Source organism: Chiloscyllium plagiosum, chromosome 14, assembly GCF_004010195.1.
Source record: "Chiloscyllium plagiosum isolate BGI_BamShark_2017 chromosome 14, ASM401019v2, whole genome shotgun sequence".
Lineage (NCBI taxonomy): Eukaryota > Metazoa > Chordata > Chondrichthyes > Orectolobiformes > Hemiscylliidae > Chiloscyllium > Chiloscyllium plagiosum.
Window position 1 is genome coordinate 13,141,106 of NC_057723.1, and position 21,584 is coordinate 13,162,689.

Sequence of the window (21,584 nt, forward strand, 5' to 3'; positions counted from 1 at the left end):
GAATCCATGCTACATCTGCCTGATGGAACCCTTTCCATCCAGATGTCTCACTGTTTCTTTTTTAATGATAGCCTCCAGCATTTTCCCAACTACAGATGTTAAGTTGTGTGGTGACCAGAACTGTATGCAATATTCTAAGTGTGACCTAAATAAAGTTCTATAAAGCTGCTGCATAACTTGCCCTTCCTTATACTCAATACCCCTTCCAATGAAGGCAAGCATGCCATAGACCTTGTTTTTTTACTGCCTCATCTACCTGTGCTGCCACCTTCAGTGCTCTGTGGACCTGCATACCCAGATCCCTCTGCTTATCAATACTCCTAAGGGTTCTGCATTCATTGAATAATTTCCACCTGCACTTGACCTTCCAAAATGCATCACTTCACATGTGTCCGGATTAAACTCCATCTGCCATTTTTCTGCTCATGCCTCCAACTGATCTATTTCGTGCTGTATCCTCTGACAATCCTCCTCATTATCTGCAACTCCACCAATCTTTGTATTTTCTGCAAACTTACCAATTAGACCAGCTCCGTTCTCCTCCAAATCCTTCATATAGACCACAAACAGCAGAGGTCCCAGCACTGATCCTTGTGGAACACAGCTCGTCACAATATCCATTCCGAAAAGCATCCTTCCACCGCTACCCTCTGTTTCCTATGACTAAGCCAGTTCTATCTCCATCTTGCCAGCTCACCTTGATATCATGTGACTTCACCTTTTGTACCAATCTGCCATGAATGCTGACTGGATCAGACATCTCTAGTGCTATTTTGATCAGGAAAACAATTTTAAAAAAGTTTAATAAACCTTAGAAAGGTACTGACTGAGCAACTTGTTGTGTGGACTTTGTGGTGTGGTTAGAGAAGGCAGCAGGGTCCTTCGTGAGTTCATCACCCTCAGAACAGTAAGGTGTAAGAGTTCAGTCAAGGCTTCACATCTACTGATCTTCCCTACAGCTGTGTGACTCAGGTTATTGACTAAGTGATACACTGACAGATTATTGCCTTTAAGCCAATTTTATTCCATGACGTTCCTGTGAAGTGGGATGATTTATTGAAAGTGCAATATAAAAATATGTTGTTGGAAAGAATTACCCTGACCTACCTCTGTCTGCCAAAGATGCTGAATAAATTTTCATTTTGACTAAGCTATGTCAGCTATAGCCTGTTGGACTAATGACAGTGACCCTGATGTATGTAAAATTTGAGTACATACCTCTGTGTGTTCATTACATTGAAAACTGCATCAACAGAGTTCAATGGAAATGCATCTGCCAGGAGGCTAGAAGGCAAGTCGTGGAGCATCTCCATTGAAACACCTGTAACATGGTAGGGCTCACTGGAAATGACCAGTGAATGTATGTTTTAGAGAGGGTTAGAATTTGAAGTGAAAAATGTGAAACAGCAGGGAAATAGTTAAAGCTGAGGAACGAAATATCTAGGTTTACACCTGTTTCGACACCCATTCATAGAATGCAACTGTCGTTTATGGGAAAGGAAGTATAGAATTAAATAGTGATGCCAAAGTTGCAAATAATAGAAACAAAAACAGAAGTTGCTGGAAAAGCTCAGCAGATCTGGCATCATCAGTGTAGAGAAATCAGAATTAATGTTTTGGGTCCAGTGACCCTCCTTCAGAATGGCTTGCGGATAATAGCTTGCTTTCTGGTCCTTTTTCTAACATCTCCAGTGAACAGACCCCTAACTGTTTCTGGTGCCTTTGTGACTTCTCACTTGTTCCTGAATTTATTGGCTCTTCAGGAGCATGACCTCGACCGTGCAGAAAGAGGCAGCAATGTGGACAGCCTGAAGGCTGAACTGGCGAATCTGCTAAATGAGAAGGGAGCACTAGACAAGTCCTTGAAGAAACTCGATCAGGAAATGGAGATGTTAAACTTGCACACTACGGCCAGAACTCAGATGGAAATGCTGAAAAAAGACAAGGTAAATGGGTGTGTACCTTTTGTCCATCTGTTTCACTTTTGCTGTGTAGATATTTTTAATTAACCTTTTCTGGGTTGTAATGACTCACCTCTGGAGCTGATGGAGCTTAAACCCAAGACTCCTAGCTCAGACGTAGAGACATTACCACTGCACCACAAGTGTTTTCTGCTTTGTGTGGTTATTTAATTGTTCTACAGTTAAATTGTAGTAATCCAGGAGTGTGTCTATCATGTGTCTGTAGAGCTATAGAAGATGGATGAGATCAGAAACAAATATTTCTAATCAGTATTTACTGTAGAGAAAGACATGAAAGTTAGGGAACTCAGACGTAAATATTGATGTCTTGAAAATAATCCGTATTTCAGAACAGGAGGTGTTGTTCTTAAATTGTATAAAGATAGATAAATCCCCAGGATCTGATGAAATATATCCCAAGATATCGTGGGAGGCTAGGGAAGAAATCACTAGCAGAGATAGTTGGATCATTGATAGCCATGGGTGAGATGATGGAGGATGGTTAAAGTTGCACCATTATTTTAAAAAGGCTGCAACGAAAACCCAAGGAACTACAGGCTGGTGAGCCTGATGTCAGTAGTGTTTAAGTTGTTGGAGGAGATTTCAAAACATGGGATTTACATGCTTTTGGAAAGGCAAGGACTGATTAGAGATAGTAAGCATGGCTTTGACGGAGGGAAGTTATATCTCTCAAACTTTAAGGTTTTAAAGAGGTGACAAAAAAAGATCGAAGGCAGAACTGTAGACGTTGTGAACAAGGGCTTTTGCAAGGTGTTCAACAATGTTCCACATGGTAGACTGGTTAGCAAAATTAGATCATATGGAATTTAGCAAGAGCTAGCTAATTGGACACAAAATTGGCTTGACGGTAGAACACAGAGTGGTGGTGGTAGTAGAGTGTTGCTGTTTAGACAGGAGGCCTGTGACAAGTAGTGTGCTGCAAGGATTGGTGCTTGATCCACTGTTGTTTGTCATTTATATAAACAATTTGGATGAAAATACGGGAGGCATGGTTAGTAAGTTTGCAATGACACCAAAATTAGTGATGTAGTGGACAATGAAGAAGGTTATCTCAGAATATAATGGGATCTTGAACAGCTGAGCCATTGGGCCAAGAAAAGGCAGATGGAGTTTATTTCAGATAAATGTGAGGGGTTGCATTTTAAGACAAACCAGGACAGGACTTAAACAGTTAATGGTAGGGCCCTGGGGAGTGTCGTCGAACACACAGGCCTGGGAGTGCAGGTGCATAGTTCCTTTAAAGTGGTGTCACAGGTAGACAGGGTGATGAAGAATGCATTTAGCATATTTGCTTTCATTGGTCCAAACACTGAGTACAAGAGTTTGGTTATCATGTTACAAATGTGCAAGATATTGGTAAGATCACACTTAGAGTACTGAATACAATTCTGTTCGCCCTGCTATAGGAAGGATGCTTATTAAACTGGGAAGAGTACAGAGAAGACTTAGAAGGAAGTTTCCAACTCTGGAGGGCTTGAGTTATAAGGAGAGGCTGGATGAGCTTTCTTCGCTGGAGCATAGCAAGCTAAGGGGTGACCAAGTAGAGGTTTATTCGCAACACAGTGGCTCAGTGGTTATCACTACTGCCTTACAGTGCCAGGGACTCTGGTTTAATTCCAACCTCGGGCTACTGTCTGTGTGGAGTTTGCATGTTCTTTCTGTCAGTTTCCCCCCATAGTCCAAAATATGCACAACCATGCTAAATTGCCCTAAGTGTCCAAGGATGTGTAAGTTAGGTAGACCATGAATGGGATATAAAGAGTTAACAGGGATAGGGCAGGGGGGGTGACTCTGGGAGGGATGCTCTTCGGAGAGTCAGTTTTGGGCCTAATAATCTGTTTCCACACTGTAGGGATTCTATGACAATCATGAGGGGCATGGATAAGGTGAATAACCAAGGGCTTTTTTACTATGGTGGGAAAGTCCAAAACTAGAGGGCATAGGTTTACGGTGAGAGGGGAAAAGTTTTAAAGGAACCTGAGGGGCAATGTTTTCAACACAGGGTATGGTGCATGTGTGCAGAATGAGTTACCAAAGGAAGTGGTAGAGGCAGGTACAGTTATAACTTTTAAATGACATTTAGACAAGTACATGGATAGGAAAGGTTGAGTCGGGCCAGACGCAAGAAGCTGAGACTAATTACGTTTGGGAAACCATGTCTACAATAATATGTCAAAGGAACCTGTTGTGTTGTGAAACAATTGAAACACATGTGACAGACAACTAAGAAACGTCATGGTCTTTAATCATCATCTGAATACTAATGTGGTTTCTGACACTCTCAGGTACTTCTTGTATTGTTTGGATGACTTAATTTATATTAAATACAAAGGTTTGCTGAGCTCTGCATCAATCAGGGCGTTTGCCCTTACAAATTTAAGGAGTGATTTAATTAATATTTTCAAGATATTAAGGTGAGCAAATAGGATTCAAAGAAACTGTTTCCACTTGTTTTCGAGTCCTTAACTATGCAACACTATTTAAGAATTAGAAGCATTTATTTTTCTTTGAGCACTCCTGTGGTGCAGTGGTTGTGTCCCTTCTTCTGAGCCAGGAGACCCAGGTTTAAGGCTCGCCAGTTCTAGTGTGCATTAACACATCTCAACAGATTATTTCTAGCCAGACCTTTTGGGAGTGAAACAGGGGAAAACATCATACAGCAGTTATAGATGTCTGGAACCTTTTCTGCAAATGACATTTGGTACTAGATCGATTTGTTAATTTTAAAACTGAGATTGATAGGTATGTGTCAATGAAAGGTATAAAGTGAGCTAAGAAAAGGTAAGTGTTTGGAATTCCATCTCAGAGGAGCTATGTTATGATTATGTGGTGTAGCAGGCTGGAGATGATAAATGAACATTGACTTAGATAACAACAAGTATGAGCAAAAATCGAAGTTGCTGGAAAAGCTTAGCAGGTCTGGCAGCATCAGTGAAGAGAAATCAGAGTTAATGTTTCAGATCTGGTGACCCTTCCTCAGAAATGATGGTAGCTAGGAATAATGTTGGTTTATATGCAGAAGACAGGAGGGGACAAGGAGTAAACAATACACAGGGACAGAGCCCCCAGAGGGAGAGAAAAGAATAGTCGGTCAGACAAAGGAGTAGATAACGATCTGGCTGGGCGGGTGAATAGCTGTTAATGGAAACTGTTAGTGGCCAACAATAGGTAGTGTGTAATGGCAAACTATGTGATAACAAGGCCTGGTGTGTGGGGTTGGGGGCCAGGACATAGGGGAGTCCAGGCCTTAAAATTATTGAACTCTGAATTGAGTCTGGAGGGCTGCAGGGTCCCCAGTTGGAAAATTAGATGTTGTTCTTTCAGCTTACACTGAGCTTCACTGGAACACTGCAGCAAGCCTGAGACAGATGTTGGCCAGGGAATTGGGTGATTTGTTAAAGTTACAGGCAACTGGAAGCTCGGGGCCTTTTTTGCGGGCAGAACATAGGTGTTCCTCTATATTGGGGAAACCAAGTGTAGACTGAGTGACCGCTTCACAGAACACATGTACATTCTGTCTGCAAAAAAGACCCTAAGCTTCCAGTTGCCTGCTACTTTAACACACCATGGTGTTCTCTGGTCAACATCTTGGTCTCAGGCTTGCTGTAGTGCTCTAGCAAAGCTCAGTACAAACTGGAAGAACAATACCTTATGTTCCACTTGGGGACCCTGCAGCCCTCCAGGCTCTATATTGAGTTCAATAATTTTAGAGCCTGAACTCTCCAATGTACCCCCCCCCATCTGCACCAGGCCTTGTTATCACACAGTCTACCATTACGCACTACTTATTGTTAGCCATTAATAGTTATCACACTTCTATCCACTCCTTTGCCTGTGCCAACTGTTCTTCTTTCTCTTCGAGGGGGCTCCATGTTTACTCCTTACCCCCCAACCCTATCTTGCTATAAACCAACATTTTCCATCAGTTCTAAGGAAGGGTCACCAGACCAGGAATATTAACTCTGATTTCTCTTCACAGATGCTGCCTGACCTGAGTTTTTCCAGCTATTTCTAATTTTGTTTCTGAATTACATCATCTGCAGTTTTTTTTAAAATCAAGCCTAGTTAGTTAGTGAAATATACTGTTGTTGCAATACCTAAAGGTAAGCATATTTCCTTCAATAACATATTTTAAAAATAGAGAACCTTTGAGTTGAGTCACTCACTACTTTTGTGATTATTGGTCTGTTGAAAATCTCTCTCTGGACTCTAATTGATGCTAATCTCATAAATCGTCCGTTAAAAGAGCCGCAAAGAGCCAGAGTTCTTCCCCCTTCATGGCCTCACTTCTGTCTTCACTTGGAATTTGGCTGTTAGTGAAACAGGTTATTTTAGTAGGTTTCCTGGGATATTGAAGATTTCAGCAGTTTAAATAGATGAAACTCAACAAAGAGCTGGAATGCTATTTTTCAGGGTCAATGGCTTTCTTGCTTGGTCTGCCAAGAACTCGTGGTTTCTTCGCTTCGGTTCACTAAGACCTGCCTTGGTGCATCCTTACTCAGTCTTTCCTCGGAGTCCCCTCTTTGTTCCAAGCTATCTTCCAGAGGCCAATGTACTCAAGTTGTTTTAATCAGAAATTGCTGGAAAAAAGTTCAGCAGATCGGGTAGCATCTGCGGAGAAAAAGCAGAATTAATAAAACTGGTCATTGGACCAAAATGTTAATTCTGCTTTCCCTCTACAGATGCTATCAGATCTGCTAAGTTTTTCCAGTACTTTCAGGTTTCCAGCATTCTCAGTTCTTTGGGTTTTTTTGCTTTAGTTGTTTTAATCAGCGTTAAATTGGCAGGTGTGGAGGCCAGGTGAAAGTGAGGATTGCAGATACTGGAGATTAGAGTCGAGAGTGTGGTGCTGGAAAAGCACAGCAAGTCAGGCAACATCCGAGGAGCAGGAAAATTGACGTTTCGGGCAAAAACCTTTCAAGCTTGAGTTGAGCACTGAGCTGAATTATTTTTTCTGTTTTAATGCCCTCTGTATTGATGCCCAAGCTTAAAAGTCTGGGATAAATTCTGGTGAAAAATAGTATGTTGATCAAAAAAGAATTGGGAAAAAGAATATTATTGACTTTTTTTAATTTCAGCAACTTGACGCCACGTTATTTGATTGGACCATTGAACCTTTTCCCCTTGTTTTACAGATGAACTGAATCTCCGAAGCTATGGCTTTTTAGTTATTCTCTCTGCATTACGTTTGCACAAATTACTACTGGTGAATTTTTTTTTAATGTTTCCTCATGCTTATGCAAACTGGAAATCCATTTGTTTCTGTCAGGCTGACAAAGAAGAACAGATCAGGAAGATTAAGTCAAGGCGCAATGAGGAATTGGTCTTGCTGTTGGGGCATTTCCCAAACAAGAGACAACTGGAAGATTGGCTTCATACAAAAGCCACAGAGATCAATCAGACCAGAGATAAACTGTTTAAGATGAAGTAAGTACTGACATTTGAAGCTACAGTTATTTTTCATTTGTCAAGTTGGGTGCAGATATCATGTAACTGTATAAGTTGGTTATATATATCACAGTATTTCCCACTGGCTTGAAGGGTGGTTATATCTCATGGGCATATGTGACTATTTGCTTTGAATGTGACTTTGAATATTTGAGGTATAACTCATTCTCATTGAAATTGTCTTCAACTTGACAGTTCCACACAAGTTCAACCTTTGTTGAATCTAGAATCTAAATTGTGGGAGATGATAGCATAGTGGTAATGTCATTGGACTAGTGATCAAGAGACATGGGCTAATGTTCTGAGGATCTGGGTTCAAACTACAGCATCTTTTCAAAGTTGACTTCAATCAATAAAGATCTGGAATATGAAGCAAGTCTTATTGTTGGTGACCATGAAGCTATCATTGTTTCTTCTAAAAACCTGTCTGGCTCATGAATGCCCCTTCAGGGAGGGAAATCTGTCATCTTTACCTAGTCTGACCTACATGTGATTCCAGACTCTTAAGTGCCCCCTGAAATGGCCAAACAAACTATTCAGTTCAGTGTCCAGTCCATAAAATAACAAAAAGAATCTTGCAATTGTACAACTTCTAGTTTCATCATTAGCCAAATACTAATGTCCAATTATTGCTGTTTCCAAAGCTCAAGTTGTTTCCAACACAATATGTTTCTTTGGGACCATTTTGAAAAGATACCGGACGTTTTTAAAAAAAATCTCACGCAAACTCTAGTTTGAGAAGGTACTTAAAGTAATTTATTAATGGGATTCCCGCACTTCAAATGATGGGATTCATCAGGAAGCATTAAATACTTCCTGCAATGATAATAGCAGATTTTTCTTCTTAAGTAATTTTCATTCTCTCAGTGGGTGAGGTGTTGCCGAGCCCTCTAAAATCAACCTTGTAACAGTTGAGAGAGATTGATCGACGTTTCGGGCATAAGCCCTTCTTCAGGAAGGGCTTATGCCCGAAACGTCAATTCTCCTGTTCCTTGGATGCTGCCTGACCTGCTGCACTTTTCCAGCAACACATTTTCAGCTATGATCTCCAGCATCTGCAGTCCTCACTTTCTCCTCCAGAGATATTGATCACCTGGGAATATTAATCCCACCTTGTCTCTTCTGAAATGCATTTGTTGTGAAAGGTCATGAGTGCTGCCATTGTGTTTTATACAGCATTGTCAATCATGGATGCCTTCCCTCGAATAAATTGCTGTAATTTGAACCCTTAAGTAGTTGGTGAATTGTTTAAACTCACTTCACAGGCCATCCAATGAGCTTAGAGCCTGATTGTTTCATTGAAAAATTGGAGTTCTGAACTGACCTCGAAAGCATGCCAATTGATGGCAGTGTCAAATCTGGTGTTTTGGTGATGCATTCTTGGATCTTGACTATTTTAAAGTGTATTTACTCTTTAATTATGTGGTATAATTCATCCTCTGGTGAAAACGAAGTGATCCATGGCCAAATACCCTGGCCCTTGTGAAAAATATTGAGCAAAATGAGGAGTTGAGGAATCATTGCCTCAGATCTTGTATTTCAAAGGATCCTTTAATTATCCACTCCCTCCCAAATAAACAATCTCTGGAAGCTTGAACAGTGGAGAATGTTGATGGAAAGCTGTACATTGTCAATATTTCACGTGTATTTCCAAAGCTGTTATATTTAATAATTCCTGTATTTGACCAACAAAAACATTCCGCTGATGTTACTGGGAGAAATGGAGACCATATTGGAACTGCGATCTGAAGGAATGTAGTGGTATTGCAATCCTTTACATTAAAATAAATGAAATGCAACTGTTGAGAAGATACTTCCAATTCTTCATGAAGTCCAGATAATCTTCTGTAGTGTAGTGAGACAGTTATTGTTTTGCAGAGGTAGAGGCTTAATGCCATGTAACGTGTTCTATATTATCAGGGCCACCAGTTTGCAGCGATGTGAATTAATTCGATTTTTAACCTGGTGGCATGTGAGACTTTGTGGATCAACTGCCATAGAATTTGGGAACGATTCTGAGCTATGTCCACACTAAGAGGGGGTGGATGGTTGGATTTGGATGGGTACTTGGGTTTGCTAACAGTGGGGCAGTGGGAATCTGGGAGTTTTATGGGAGACATGCCAGAGGGCTCATGAATTCTCAGTTCTGGAGAGGAATCATCATGGACTCAACATTCACCCTGTTTCTCTTTCCACAGATGATGCCAGATCTGCAGTTTCTCCAGCACTTCAGGTGTTTGCTTTAGATTTCCAGCATTCATAATATTTTGTGTTCACTTAGCTAGTGGTTCCCCACCCATGTCCTCCTGGGAGGTGAGGGTCAGAGGTTTAATGATGAAGTCATAGAGATGCACAGCACAGAAACAGACCCTTCGGTCCAACTCATCCATGCCAACCAGATATGTTATCCTAATCGAGTCCATTTGCCAGCACTTGACCCGTATCCCTCTAAACCCTTCCTATTCATATACCCATCCAGATGCTTTTTAAATGTTGTAATTGTACCAGCCTCCACCACTTCCTGTGTCTACTCATTCCATACACACACGGCCCTGTAGTTCTGGACTCCTCCACCCTAAGGAAAATACTTTGTCTATTTATCCTATTTATACCCTTCATGATTTTATAAACCTCTATAAGGTCACCCCTCAGCCTCCGCCGCTCCAGGGAAAACAGCCCAGGCCAATTCAGCCTCTCCCTTTAGCTCAAATCCTCCAACCCCGGCAACATCCTTGTAAATTTTTTTTGAACCCTTTCAAGTTTCACAACATCCTTCTGATAGGAGAGAGACCAGAATTGCATGCAATACTCCAAAGGTGGCCTAACCAATGTCCCATACAGCTGCAACATGACCTCCCAGCTCCTGTACTCAGTACTCTGACCAATAAAGGAAAGCATACCAAACGCCTTCTTCACTATCCTATCTACCTATGACTCCCCTTTCGAGGAACTATGAACCTGCACTCCAAGGTCTCTTTGTTCAGCAACACGCCTCAGGACCTTACCATTTAAGTGTACAAGTCCTGCTCTGATTTGCCTCTCCAAAATGCAACACCTCACATTTAACTAAGTTCAACGCCATCTGCCACTCCTCAGCCCATTGACCCATCTGATCAAGATCCCATTTTATTCTGAGGTAACCTTTTTTCGCTGTCCACTACACCTCCAATTTTAGTGTCAACTGCAAACTTACTAACTATATCTCCTATATTCACATCCAAGTCATTTAAATAAATGACAAAAAGCAGTGGACCCAGCACCGATCCCCATGGCACACCACTGTTCATAGGCCTCCAGTCTGAAAGCCAACCCTCCACCACCACCACCTTCTGCCCTCTACCTTCAAGCCAAATAACTACTTCTCCCTGTATTCCATAAGATCTAACCTTGCAAACCAGTCTACCATAAGGAACCTTAAAGCATTGTGAGCAAGTTTGGGCCCCATACCTCAGGAAGGACGTACTGGTCCTGGAGCGGTTCCAGAGGAGGTTTGAGTATGATTCCAGTATGAAAGGCTTAACATATAAGAAACATTTGAGAACTCTTTCTACACTCGATGGAGTTTAGAATTTCTAATGGAAACTTGTAGAATACTGAATAGCCTGGACAGAGTGGACATTAAGAAGATGTTTCCATTGATGGGAGAGGCGAGGACCCAAGAGCACAGCCTTAGAATAAAGGGAAGACTCTTTAGATCAGAGATAAGGAGAAACTTCTTCAGCCAGAGAGTGGTGAATTTATGGAATTCATTGCCACAAAAGACTATGGAGGCCAGGTCATTGAGTATATTTAAGACAGAGATACGTTCTTGATTGTCAAGAAGATCAAAGGTTATGGGGAGAAAGCCAGAGAATGGGTTTGAAAAATGTATCAGCCACAATTGAATGGTGGAGCAGACTCGACGGGCCAAATGGCTTAATTTCTGCTCCTTTTGTCTCATGGTCTAAGACCATGAGAGATAGGACCATGGTAGGCTATTCAATGAGATCATGGCTATCTGAAAACCTTGAAATTCCACTTTCCTGTCTTTTCTCCATAACCTTAATTTCCTTCCTTGCATTGAATACTTTATTGATTCCGTCTTGACAGCTCTCTGTGGTAAAGAATTTCACAGATATGCAAACCTCTTGAGCGAAGAAATTACTCCTCATCCCTGTCCTAAATGTGTGACCCCCTTTCTTGAGAATATGATCTGTGGTTCGAGACTCTCCCAGAAGAGGTAACAACCTTTCTGTAACTACCATCTCAAGTCCTCGAAGAATCTTGTGTTTTTCTGAAAAGTCACCTGTTATTCATCTATATTCCAAAGAAGTGAGCAAGCTTCTAGGTTCTGGGCAACAATCTGATTACTTGAAAAGTATACAGGAGAGCATTTTATGTCAATATGTGGATGACTCTACACGGAACTATGCAGTGCTGGATCTAATTCTAGGGAATGAAGCTAGACAGGTGCTTGAGGTGACAGTGGAGGGGGGGGAGCATTTTAGTGATAGTGACCACAACACTGAATGTTATGTTTTTTATGGAAAAAGAAGAAGATAGCCTGCAACAAAGGCATTGAGATAAGACAGACTTTGTTAAGCTGAAAATGTGTTGCTGGAAAAGCACAGCAGGTCAGGCAGCATCCAAGGAGCAGGAGAATCGACGTTTCGGTCATGAGCCCTTCTTCAGGAATAAGGCAAGGCTTTGGCTAAAATAGACTGGGAACAGGCTACATGACAGTAAGTCTACAGCGGAAAAAGTGGAAGGCTTTCAAAAAGGGGAGTACAAGCCTTAGGATTAAATGTAGGAGCTACAAGCCCAGAGAATCATGAATGTCTAGGACGATATAAAAAGGAAAAGGGAGGTATATAACCGATACAAAGGGAACAAAACAACAGAGGCACGAAGGAGAATAAGAAGTGCAGGGGGAATCTCAAGAAACCATTTAGGAGAGCAAAAAGGAAAGCATGAGAAAACATTGGTGGGAGAATTAGGGAGAATCTGAAAATATTCTCCAAGTGTATCAAGAGGACGATAATAAGCAGGTAAAGAATACAGCCCATTAAGGTGGGCAATCTTTTCATGAAACTGGAGAACGCAGTGTTAAAGGAGTACTTCACATCTGCCTTTACTCAGGAGAAGGGGTATGTAAGTACAGCATTTGAGATAAGAGACTGTGAAATTCTTGGAACAGATTTATGAAAGAACCGAGGGTGTATTGGAAGTTTTAGGGAATTTAAGAGTGGACAAATCTCCAGGTCCAAATGAGTTGTATCTCAGGCTGTTGTGGGAGATGAAGGAGGAACTTAGGGGGCTAACCAAATTTTCAAATCATCTGTGACAACGAGGGAGGTGCCAGATGACTGGCACTTTATAAGAAGTGTGGGGGGAGATAGGCCAGAGGACTATAGACCAATAAGTCTAACGTTAGTATCCCACTGGAGAAAATAGTGAAGGAGAAAAATAATCTCCATTTAGCGAAGCATGATTTGATTGGGGATAGTGGACATGGCTTTGAAACTCGGTCAATGAGACTCGAGTTTCATCCCTGTATTACCCGAAGGCCAGTGGAATATTTTGAGATGACTAAGCGTTTGGATGAAGGTAGAGCAGTTTATGTAGTTTGTATGGATTCCGACAAGGCCTTTGCCAAGATCCTACTTGGGATACTGATAAAGAAGGTAAATGCTCATGGGATCCAGGGTAATTTGGCAAGATTGATCCAAAATTGGCATAGTGAAAGTAGTTAGATTAGATTAGATTACTTACAGTGTGGAAACAGGCCCTTTGGCCCAACAAGTCCACACTAACCCTCCAAAGAGCAACCCACCCAGACCCATTCCCCTACATTTACCCCTTCACCTAACACTACAGGCAATTTAGCATGGCCTATTCACCTAACCTGCAAATATTTGGACTGGGAGGAAACCAGAGCATCTGGAGGAAACCCATGCAGACACTGGGAGAATGTGCAAACTCCACGCAGACAGTTGCCTGAGGCGGGAATTGAACCCAGTCTCTGGCGCTGTGAGGCAGCAGTGCTAACTACTGTGCCACCGTGCCACCCAGAGGGTGGAGGGTGGTGGTGAAGCCTGTTTATGTCAATGGAGCCAGATGTGCCACAGCATGCCACAGGGATTGGTGCTGGTTCCATTATTGTTTGTGATCTTCATAAGTCAATTCAATGAGAATCTGGAAGGATGATAATTAAGTTTACGGATGACAAAGATTGACTGCCTGGTTGACAGAAGACGAGGGTGATAGGTGACAGGAAGTTATAAATTGATTGGTCAAATGGACCCTGATAAATGTGAGGATTTTGGAAGGAGGAAGAAGGCAAGGGTGTATTCAATGAAGAGCTCAGGGAGCTCAGAGGAACAGAAGGATGTTAGGGTGCTTGTTCACACTTCCGTGAAGGTGGCAAGATAGGTTAATAGGTCTGGTAAGAAGGCATATAGAACAATTTGCCAGAGGAGGTGGAGGAGCTTGGTACAATTACAACATTTGAAAGGCATCTGGATGGGAACATGAATAGGAAGAATTTAGAGGGATACGGGCCAAACACTGGCAAATGGGACAAGAACAGTTTAGGATGTCTGGTCAGCATAGACAAGTTGGACCAAAGGGCCTGTTTCTGTGTTGTATTACTCTATCACTGTACTTTCTATATTCCACTAAGCTTCCTAAAGTATTACTTTCTTTGAAATGGTCATAGCTACGTTTTTCTATTTTATCTTACGCTGATGCTACTTGATAAACAGCAGACTTTAGATTTGGCAGTACCATCGTTTTTCTTTGTGGGGAACGTATCTAAACTGTTCCAGTAGAAAACAGTTTCAGTTGTCACTGTCCAAAGTGAATTGAAGATTGTTCTAGTTGAGAGTCTGCAGCAAGTTTTTATGGGGCAGTAATAATCTCCCTACCTCTGGCCTTGAGACTGGGTTCAAATCCCCATTGGCACCAGAGGTGTGCTGTAACATGTCTGAGCACATTAATTAAAAATGGGTCTGCAGAGTCCTTGTGGGTAAGAGTAGTGTCACTACTTCTGAGCCAGGGCCCTGGGCTTAAATCCCAGGTATGTTATAACATCTGTGAACAAGTAGATTATAAATTTCTAGACAATCTGCAGAATAATAACTCTCCCATCATCATCTTAAAATTTGACTGTGATCTCTGAGCATCCTGTACAGGCTGCAAGCGTGATGAGGAATTGGATGTACATTCCTCAAAAGGAATAGCCCAGGAAAGCTAATGATTAGATTAGATTACTTACAGTGTGGAAACAGGCCCTTCAGCCCAACAAGTCCACACCGACCCGCCAAAGCGCACCCACCCAGACCCATTCCCCTGCACCTAACACTACGGACAATTTAGCATGGCCAATTCACCTAACCTGCACATTTTTGGACTGTGGGAGGAAACTGGAGCACCCGAAGGAAACTCACACAGACATGGGGAGAATGTGCAAACTCCACACAGTCAGCCGCCTGAGGCGGGAATTGAACCCAGGTCTCTGGCACTGTGAGACAGCAGTGCTAACCACTGTGCCACCGTGCTGCCCTAATGAATTAGGGAAACCAGCAGAACATCACAGAAGTGCTACAGGATATGAAAGTAATTATATCCTACTTCATTAGAATTACACATAGCAATGAGAAAGGAATACCACAAGGCAAAGATAATTATGGGGTATTTAGTTCATCTGTTTGAGTGTACGCACAGGACAGTTTGACAAGAATGACACTTGCAGGTAATGGGCACCTGAAGCACATATCTTAGGTGTCCCTAATTTGCATGTTTCACATTATCAAAATAAATTTGAGTGACAAGTAGGTTTAGCAGAGGTACCATGACTTTAAGGTGTATACAATGTGTGTTTTTAAACAAGAATTACACATGAGCTTGTGATAATGGTCAGAAGTGTGTATTATTGAATCCTGATCTCATTCCTTCATATGCTTTGTGAGCAATGTGGATCTAAAAAAATTGTGTTACCAAGGGAATATGCAGCATTGCTAGTCCAGCAGACAGAGAGAGGAGGAGAATCCTTTTCGCCTGTTAGGGGCATAATCTCAGTTACTATGGATAAGACGCCACACTCCCTAATGGTGAGTGACCCTCATTCCTGATGAAGGGCTTTTGCCCGATGCTGCCTGACCTGCTGTGCTTTTCCAGCACCCCACCGAACCACACTTACTAATCTCATGTGTGATGATTGAGAAAGAAAAAAAGTAGGACAAAGTGAGGACTGCAGATGCTGGAAATCAGAGCTGAAAATGTGTTGCTGGGAAAGTGCAGCAGGTCAGGCAGCATTCAAGGAGCAGGAGAATCGACGTTTTGGGCATGAGCCCTTTTTCAGTAATACAAAGAATCAGTGGAATAAGGATGGAAAAAGCAGCCTGTATCTCCATTTTGATCATTCAGTAATAGAATTGCTTGTGTGTATCCTGAAGAAGGGCTCATGCCCGAAACGTCGATTCTCCTGCTCCTTGGTTCCTGCCTGACCTGCTGTGCTTTTCCAAAGAAGAAAAGTAGACAACCCAGAGGGAAAACTAGTTTAAAAGAAAAGTAAGACTTGGGACTGAATGTACTGGTCACACAGGAGTTCCATTTCATTTTGAGGTTTAGTGTAATTTGAGGACTTCAAAGGTCAGACTGGATCCCTGCCCTTTCCTCAGGCCTCAATGCCACTCAGAGCTGGGACATCTGAACTTTCACTCTGTGCTGACGTGGAAGATAAATTGACTAACTTAAATCACTGCAAAATTGTTGCAAGATTGAATTTTTTCAATGTGAATAACTGATCACTGGAAACTCAAAACTGACATTAGATGCTTTTGATAGATCAAAATAGTTATAGAACATAGAACAATACAGCGCAGTACAGGCCCTTCGGCCCTCAATGTTGCGCCGATCCAAGCCCACCTAACCTACACTAGCCCACTATCCTCCATATGCCTATCCAATGCCCGCTTAAATGCCCATAATGAGGGAGAGTCCACCACTGCTACTGGCAGGGCATTCCATGAACTCACGACTCGCTGAGTAAAGAACCTAGCAACATCCTGGTAAACCTCCTCTGCACCCGTTCCAATGCCTCCACATCCTTCCTATAGTATGGCGACCAAAACTGCACACAATACTCCAGATGTGGCGCACCAGAGTCTTATACAACTGCATCATGACCTCCGGACTCCGGAACTCAATTCCTCTACCAATAAAAGCCAGTACGCCATATGCCTTCCTCACCGCACTATTTACCTGGGTGGCAACTTTCAGAGATCTGTGTACATGGACACCAAGATCCCTCTGCTCATCCACACTACCAAGTATCCGACCTTTAGCCCAGTACCCCATCTTTTTGTTATTCTTCCCAAAGTGAATCACCTCACACTTAGCTACATTGCATTCCATTTGCCACCTTTCTGCCCAGCTCTGCAGCTTCTCTATATCCTGCTGTAGCCTGCCACATCCTTCCTCACTGTCTACTACTCCTCCGACTTTCGTATCATCCGCAAACTTTCTCACCCAACCTTCTAACCCCTCTTCCAGGTCATTTATAAAAATGACAAACAGCAATGGTCCCAAAACAGATCCTTGCGGAACACCGCTAGTGACGGCACTCCAAGATGAACCTTTGCCATCACTACTACCCTCTGTCTTCTTCCAGCCAGCCAACTCCTAATCCAGACCTCCAACTCACCCTCAATGCCATACCTCCGTATTTTTTGCAGTAGTCTACCATGGGGAACCTTATCAAACGCCTTACTAAAATCCATATACACCACATCTACTGCTTTCCCCTCGTCCACCTCCTTAGTCACCTTCTCAAAGAATTCAATAAGGTTTGTGAGGCACGACCTGCCCTTATTATGACATAATTTTAAGTCATTTTGATGCTCACCCTGTCCCAAAGGAACCAAATTACTGTCACCAAAATAAAACAAAGTGCCGGAAAAGCTCAGCGGTTCTAACAGCATCTGTGGTGAGAAAAACTGAGTTAACATTTTGAGGTACAACATGGCCCTCCTCAAAAGCCATTTGTCAGAATCGTCACTGAGTTGGTTTTGTGCTGTGTTTCTGTGGCTTTACTTTCAGGTTTGATCACTTTCATCATTGGAAGCCCTCTTGACTGTTCCATTTTAATTTGAAATGACTTACAAGCTGCAATAGAAAACAAGTAGGTGGTGAGTTGAAGCCTTCTAAAGTAGATACGCAGGAAAAGATCTGTATTTCCATCAGGCAGGCCCCAGCCTTGATGATGGAAGTATCGTGACTGGAAGCTTCTACATCTGGAACCCCCCCGCCAACCCAAACCCTGCAAAACCTGTGGCATTAGACATTCCCACAGTACCTCTAGGCGGCCATGTGATCAGTCAGGAGAAGGTGAAATAACTTGAGGGGTGGGGGAAATTACCCTGTGAAATCCCGACCTGAGCCCCCTCAGGTAATTGAAACCACTGGAGGGCGGTCACATGGGTCAGGTGTTATCTAGAAAGATACTTATCTTCTGTCCAAACCTTTTGTAATCATGTGCTTATCCAAATGAAACCACATTGAAGAAGGTGATTTTTTTTTAGAAATGCTTCTTTAATCTTGAAAGAGAGTAGAAAATATCATGGCAATTTGTATTTAAAATAAAATCGGTTTGGCCTCCATTGGAGTATTATGTTCAGTTATGAGCATCACACCTTTGAAAGAGCGTCACGGCAGTGGGGAGGATGCAGAAGGTCGAATGACCATCCTCCTACTGGATCAAACAGCTGTTCTTTCGGACTGGTGATGGTTTAACCTGAGGGTCACCACACCTGAGGCAAGGGCAGAGGTTGAGAAGGAGAGTCCTTCATGGTGTCCTTGGCCTGTGTGGGGATTGAACCCATGCCATTGGCGTCACTCTGCATCACAGACTAGAAGGGTGCCAGTGATGAGGGAATTCAGATAGAAGAGGAGACCAGAGAAGCTACACTTAGTCTCCTTTGAGCAAAGAAGGTTTGAAAGACCAGAAAATATGCTTAGTGTTCAAAGCTGTGGTAACCAATATTCACAGACTACTGATGACTGGGGACGACTCTGGGTGGGATCCCCTTCGAGGCTCAGTGCAGACCCAAGGGGCTGAATTCCATCTCTGTACTAGGGACTCTGTGATTGAAGTGAGGGCAGGGGGCAAAATACTTAAAAGAAGAATAATTTGCCGGGTTATGGGAATGAGCAGGAAGTGGAAATATTTGGATATCTCAAAAAGCCAGCATGTACACAGTGGGATGAGTGGACATCTTCTGTACTGTATCATTCTGTGATTTTAAGTGGGTTCTGTTGCAAGCTTTGATTCATTAACAAATTTAATTAAGGACTTTTGTGACGTATGTAACTACAAGCTTACTTTCTGTGTACCTCATGGAAAGGTTTGCTCAGTAACCCCAAAGTTGTTGGCTAAACAAGTTATAGGACCACTGTGAAATTCTAAATAGTGCACATGTTTCTGTAGCTCTGTAATTTCTGTTGGGATTTTTAGTTGGGGTGATTCCTTTGTGCTACTACTTAACTGATAGATTTTCTCACAAGCACTTGGGAACTATTTGCATCTTATCAAGTGTGAAATGGAAAGCAGGGCTGTACATGTTAGGGGTGCCAACCACAAAAAGGCAGTAGAGTTCAAGAACCGTCTCGCTGCAAAGATTGAGTGATAAATAATGCTCTGTGCTTTACCCTGATGTATCTTCTTGGAATCGTGACAAATGAGGTGGAGGGGTTGGAAACAGCGATGACTGTGTATCCAGTGTTGTATATTTATTCTGAGATTATCAAGGTTAGCATCTTGTTAGAATGTGATAATTGACCTACTGCACTCGGCCGCTGTTGCCTGTAACTCTTTCCGGTTTATTTTCTGCCATGATTTTGAGGTATTTCAGACGTAATGGATACTTTCCAGAGAAATGTACAATCCCGCTCTGAGGGAAGCAAAGAAATGATATATGCATAGAGCTGTGACCAGCAATAAAGAGCAAATTCATGTTGGATTGGTTGCTTTTCTACAAAGAAAATTTGTGAAGGCAATGCATCAGACCATGTCAAATTTAAACTGTTTAGTAAAATGCAGTTGTGATGAACTTATTTTTCACTATGTGACACACTTGAGGCGTCTTGCCACATTTGAAATTACAGATTATATTTGCTGTATCATATCAGTGCAATTAAGAAGGAATTTCTAGGGTTTTGACCCAGAAAGCGGAAGGATGTTGTGAAACCTGAAAAGGTTCAGAAAAGATTTACAAGGATGTTGCCAGTTTTGGAGGGTTGGAGCGACAGGGAGAAGCTGAATAGGCTGGGGCTGCTTTCCCTGGAGCTTCGGAGACTGAGGGGTGACCTTATAGAGGTTTATAAAATCAAGAGGGACATGGATAGGATAAATAGACAAGGTATTTTCCCTGGAATGGGGAATCCAGAACTAGAGGGCATAGGTTTAGTGTGAGAAGGTAAAGATATAAAAAGGGCCTAAGGGGCAACTTTTTCACACAGATGGTGGTGCGTGTACAGAATGAGCTGCCAGAGGAAATGGTGGAGACTGATACAATTACAATATTTAAAAGGCATCTGAATAGGTCTATGAATAAGAAGGGTTTGGAGGGATATGGTCTGAGTGTTGGCAAATGGGTCTAGGTTAGGTTAGGATATCTGGTCAGTATGGACAAGTTGGACTAAAGAGTCTGTTTCTGTGCTGTACATCTCTATGACTCTAAATAGTGAGTGGCAATATAGTTCCAAGCCAGAATGGTATGTGAGTTCGAGGGAAACTTGCAGATAGTGGTATTCCCACCTGCTCTGTAGCCCTTGTCCTCCTTAATGGATTTGGACTATGTTGTGGAAGGAATCTTTGTGAAATGCTGGAGTGCATTTTGCTGCCACTCTGCACCAGTGATGGAACATGTGAACAAACATAGCCCAGCGTGTCTGCCCCATCATTCTGGATTATATCTGATCACTGTGTCACTGCCACTTTCCTGCAATATCTCTACTTTGCTCAATGTTATCAGTCTCCAAAGGCATAGTGATTTCTCTCTCAAACTTGCTAAATGATAGGGCTTCCATAGCCCTTAAGAATTCCCCATTCAAAGATTCACCACCATAGAAATTTCTACTCGTCTTCGTATTAAATAACTTTCCTTTTATCCTGAAATTATGTCCCCTAGTTTGAGTCACCTGTCTGGGAAATTTCCTAAATATTTCCACCCTGCCACCCATAGAGAATTTTTGAGATTGTCTCTAATTCTTCGAGACTCTAGAAAATACAGGTTCTATTTCATTCACCTCTCCTCAGAACATAATCCCACTACCTTGGGGATTAATTTAATGAAGCCCTTTTATGGTGAGTATATCCTTCTTCAGAAAACAGTCTTATGACATAGTGGTATTGTCCTCATGTATGGGCCAAAAAACATCGAGTTCAAGTCTCAGGTGCCCCAGAGGTGCCCATAACATGTCTTAACAGGTTGATTAAAATTACTATCTTTCTTTAAATAAGAATAACATTGCACATAATACAAATGGTGAAGGTAGTGGATAGGACAATAATCAAACACATTGCTAGGCCCAATGGGGAGTTAAGAGTCAACGACATTGCTGGAGGTCTGGGGTCATGGGTAGGCCAGACCAGATAAGGATGGCAGTTTCCTTTCCTGAAGGATATGGGTGAGCTGGATGGATTTTCCAGATAATCAGCAATGGATTCATGGTCATCATTATACTCATAGTTCTAGATATTTATTGAAAATATTCCAAATATTTATTGAACCATGGCAGGATTTTCACCCAGGTTCCCAGAACATTACCTCGGTCTCTGAATTAACAGCCCACTGATACCACTAGGCCACTGATTTGGATGGTGTCGAGTTACTCGGGTGTCATTGGAGGTGCCTGGCTGAGTGCAGGTAGGGAGTGTTCCATACCACTTCTGAGTTGATCTTTGTAGATGGTGGACAGGCTTTGACAAGTCTGGAGGTGAGTTATTAACTGCAGGATTCCTAACCTCTGACCTACTCTGGTAGCCACAGTATTTATATGGAGGAGAAAGTGAGGACTGCAGATGCTGGAGATCAGAGCTGAAAATGTGTTGCTGGAAAAGCGCAGCAGGTCAGGCAGCATCCAAGGAACAAGAGAATCGACATTTCGGGCATA

At 42.3% G+C, this 21,584-nt stretch overlaps 1 protein-coding gene across 6 annotated transcripts in view; it reads left to right on the top strand.

Annotated features, from left to right (window-relative positions):
• rad50 (RAD50 homolog, double strand break repair protein) overlaps positions 1-21,584 on the top strand; it is a 216,201-nt gene that overhangs the window by 54,432 nt on the left and 140,185 nt on the right. For all 6 annotated transcript variants that reach the window (XR_006313549.1, XM_043703202.1, XM_043703203.1 and 3 more), the window contains exons 11-12: positions 1,764-1,946; positions 7,252-7,409. Coding sequence is in view for 5 of the 6 variants with exons in the window: in XM_043703202.1 (XP_043559137.1) it covers positions 1,764-1,946; positions 7,252-7,409 (341 nt within the window). In the remaining variant the exon portion in view is untranslated. The remainder of the gene's footprint in view (positions 1-1,763; positions 1,947-7,251; positions 7,410-21,584) is intronic.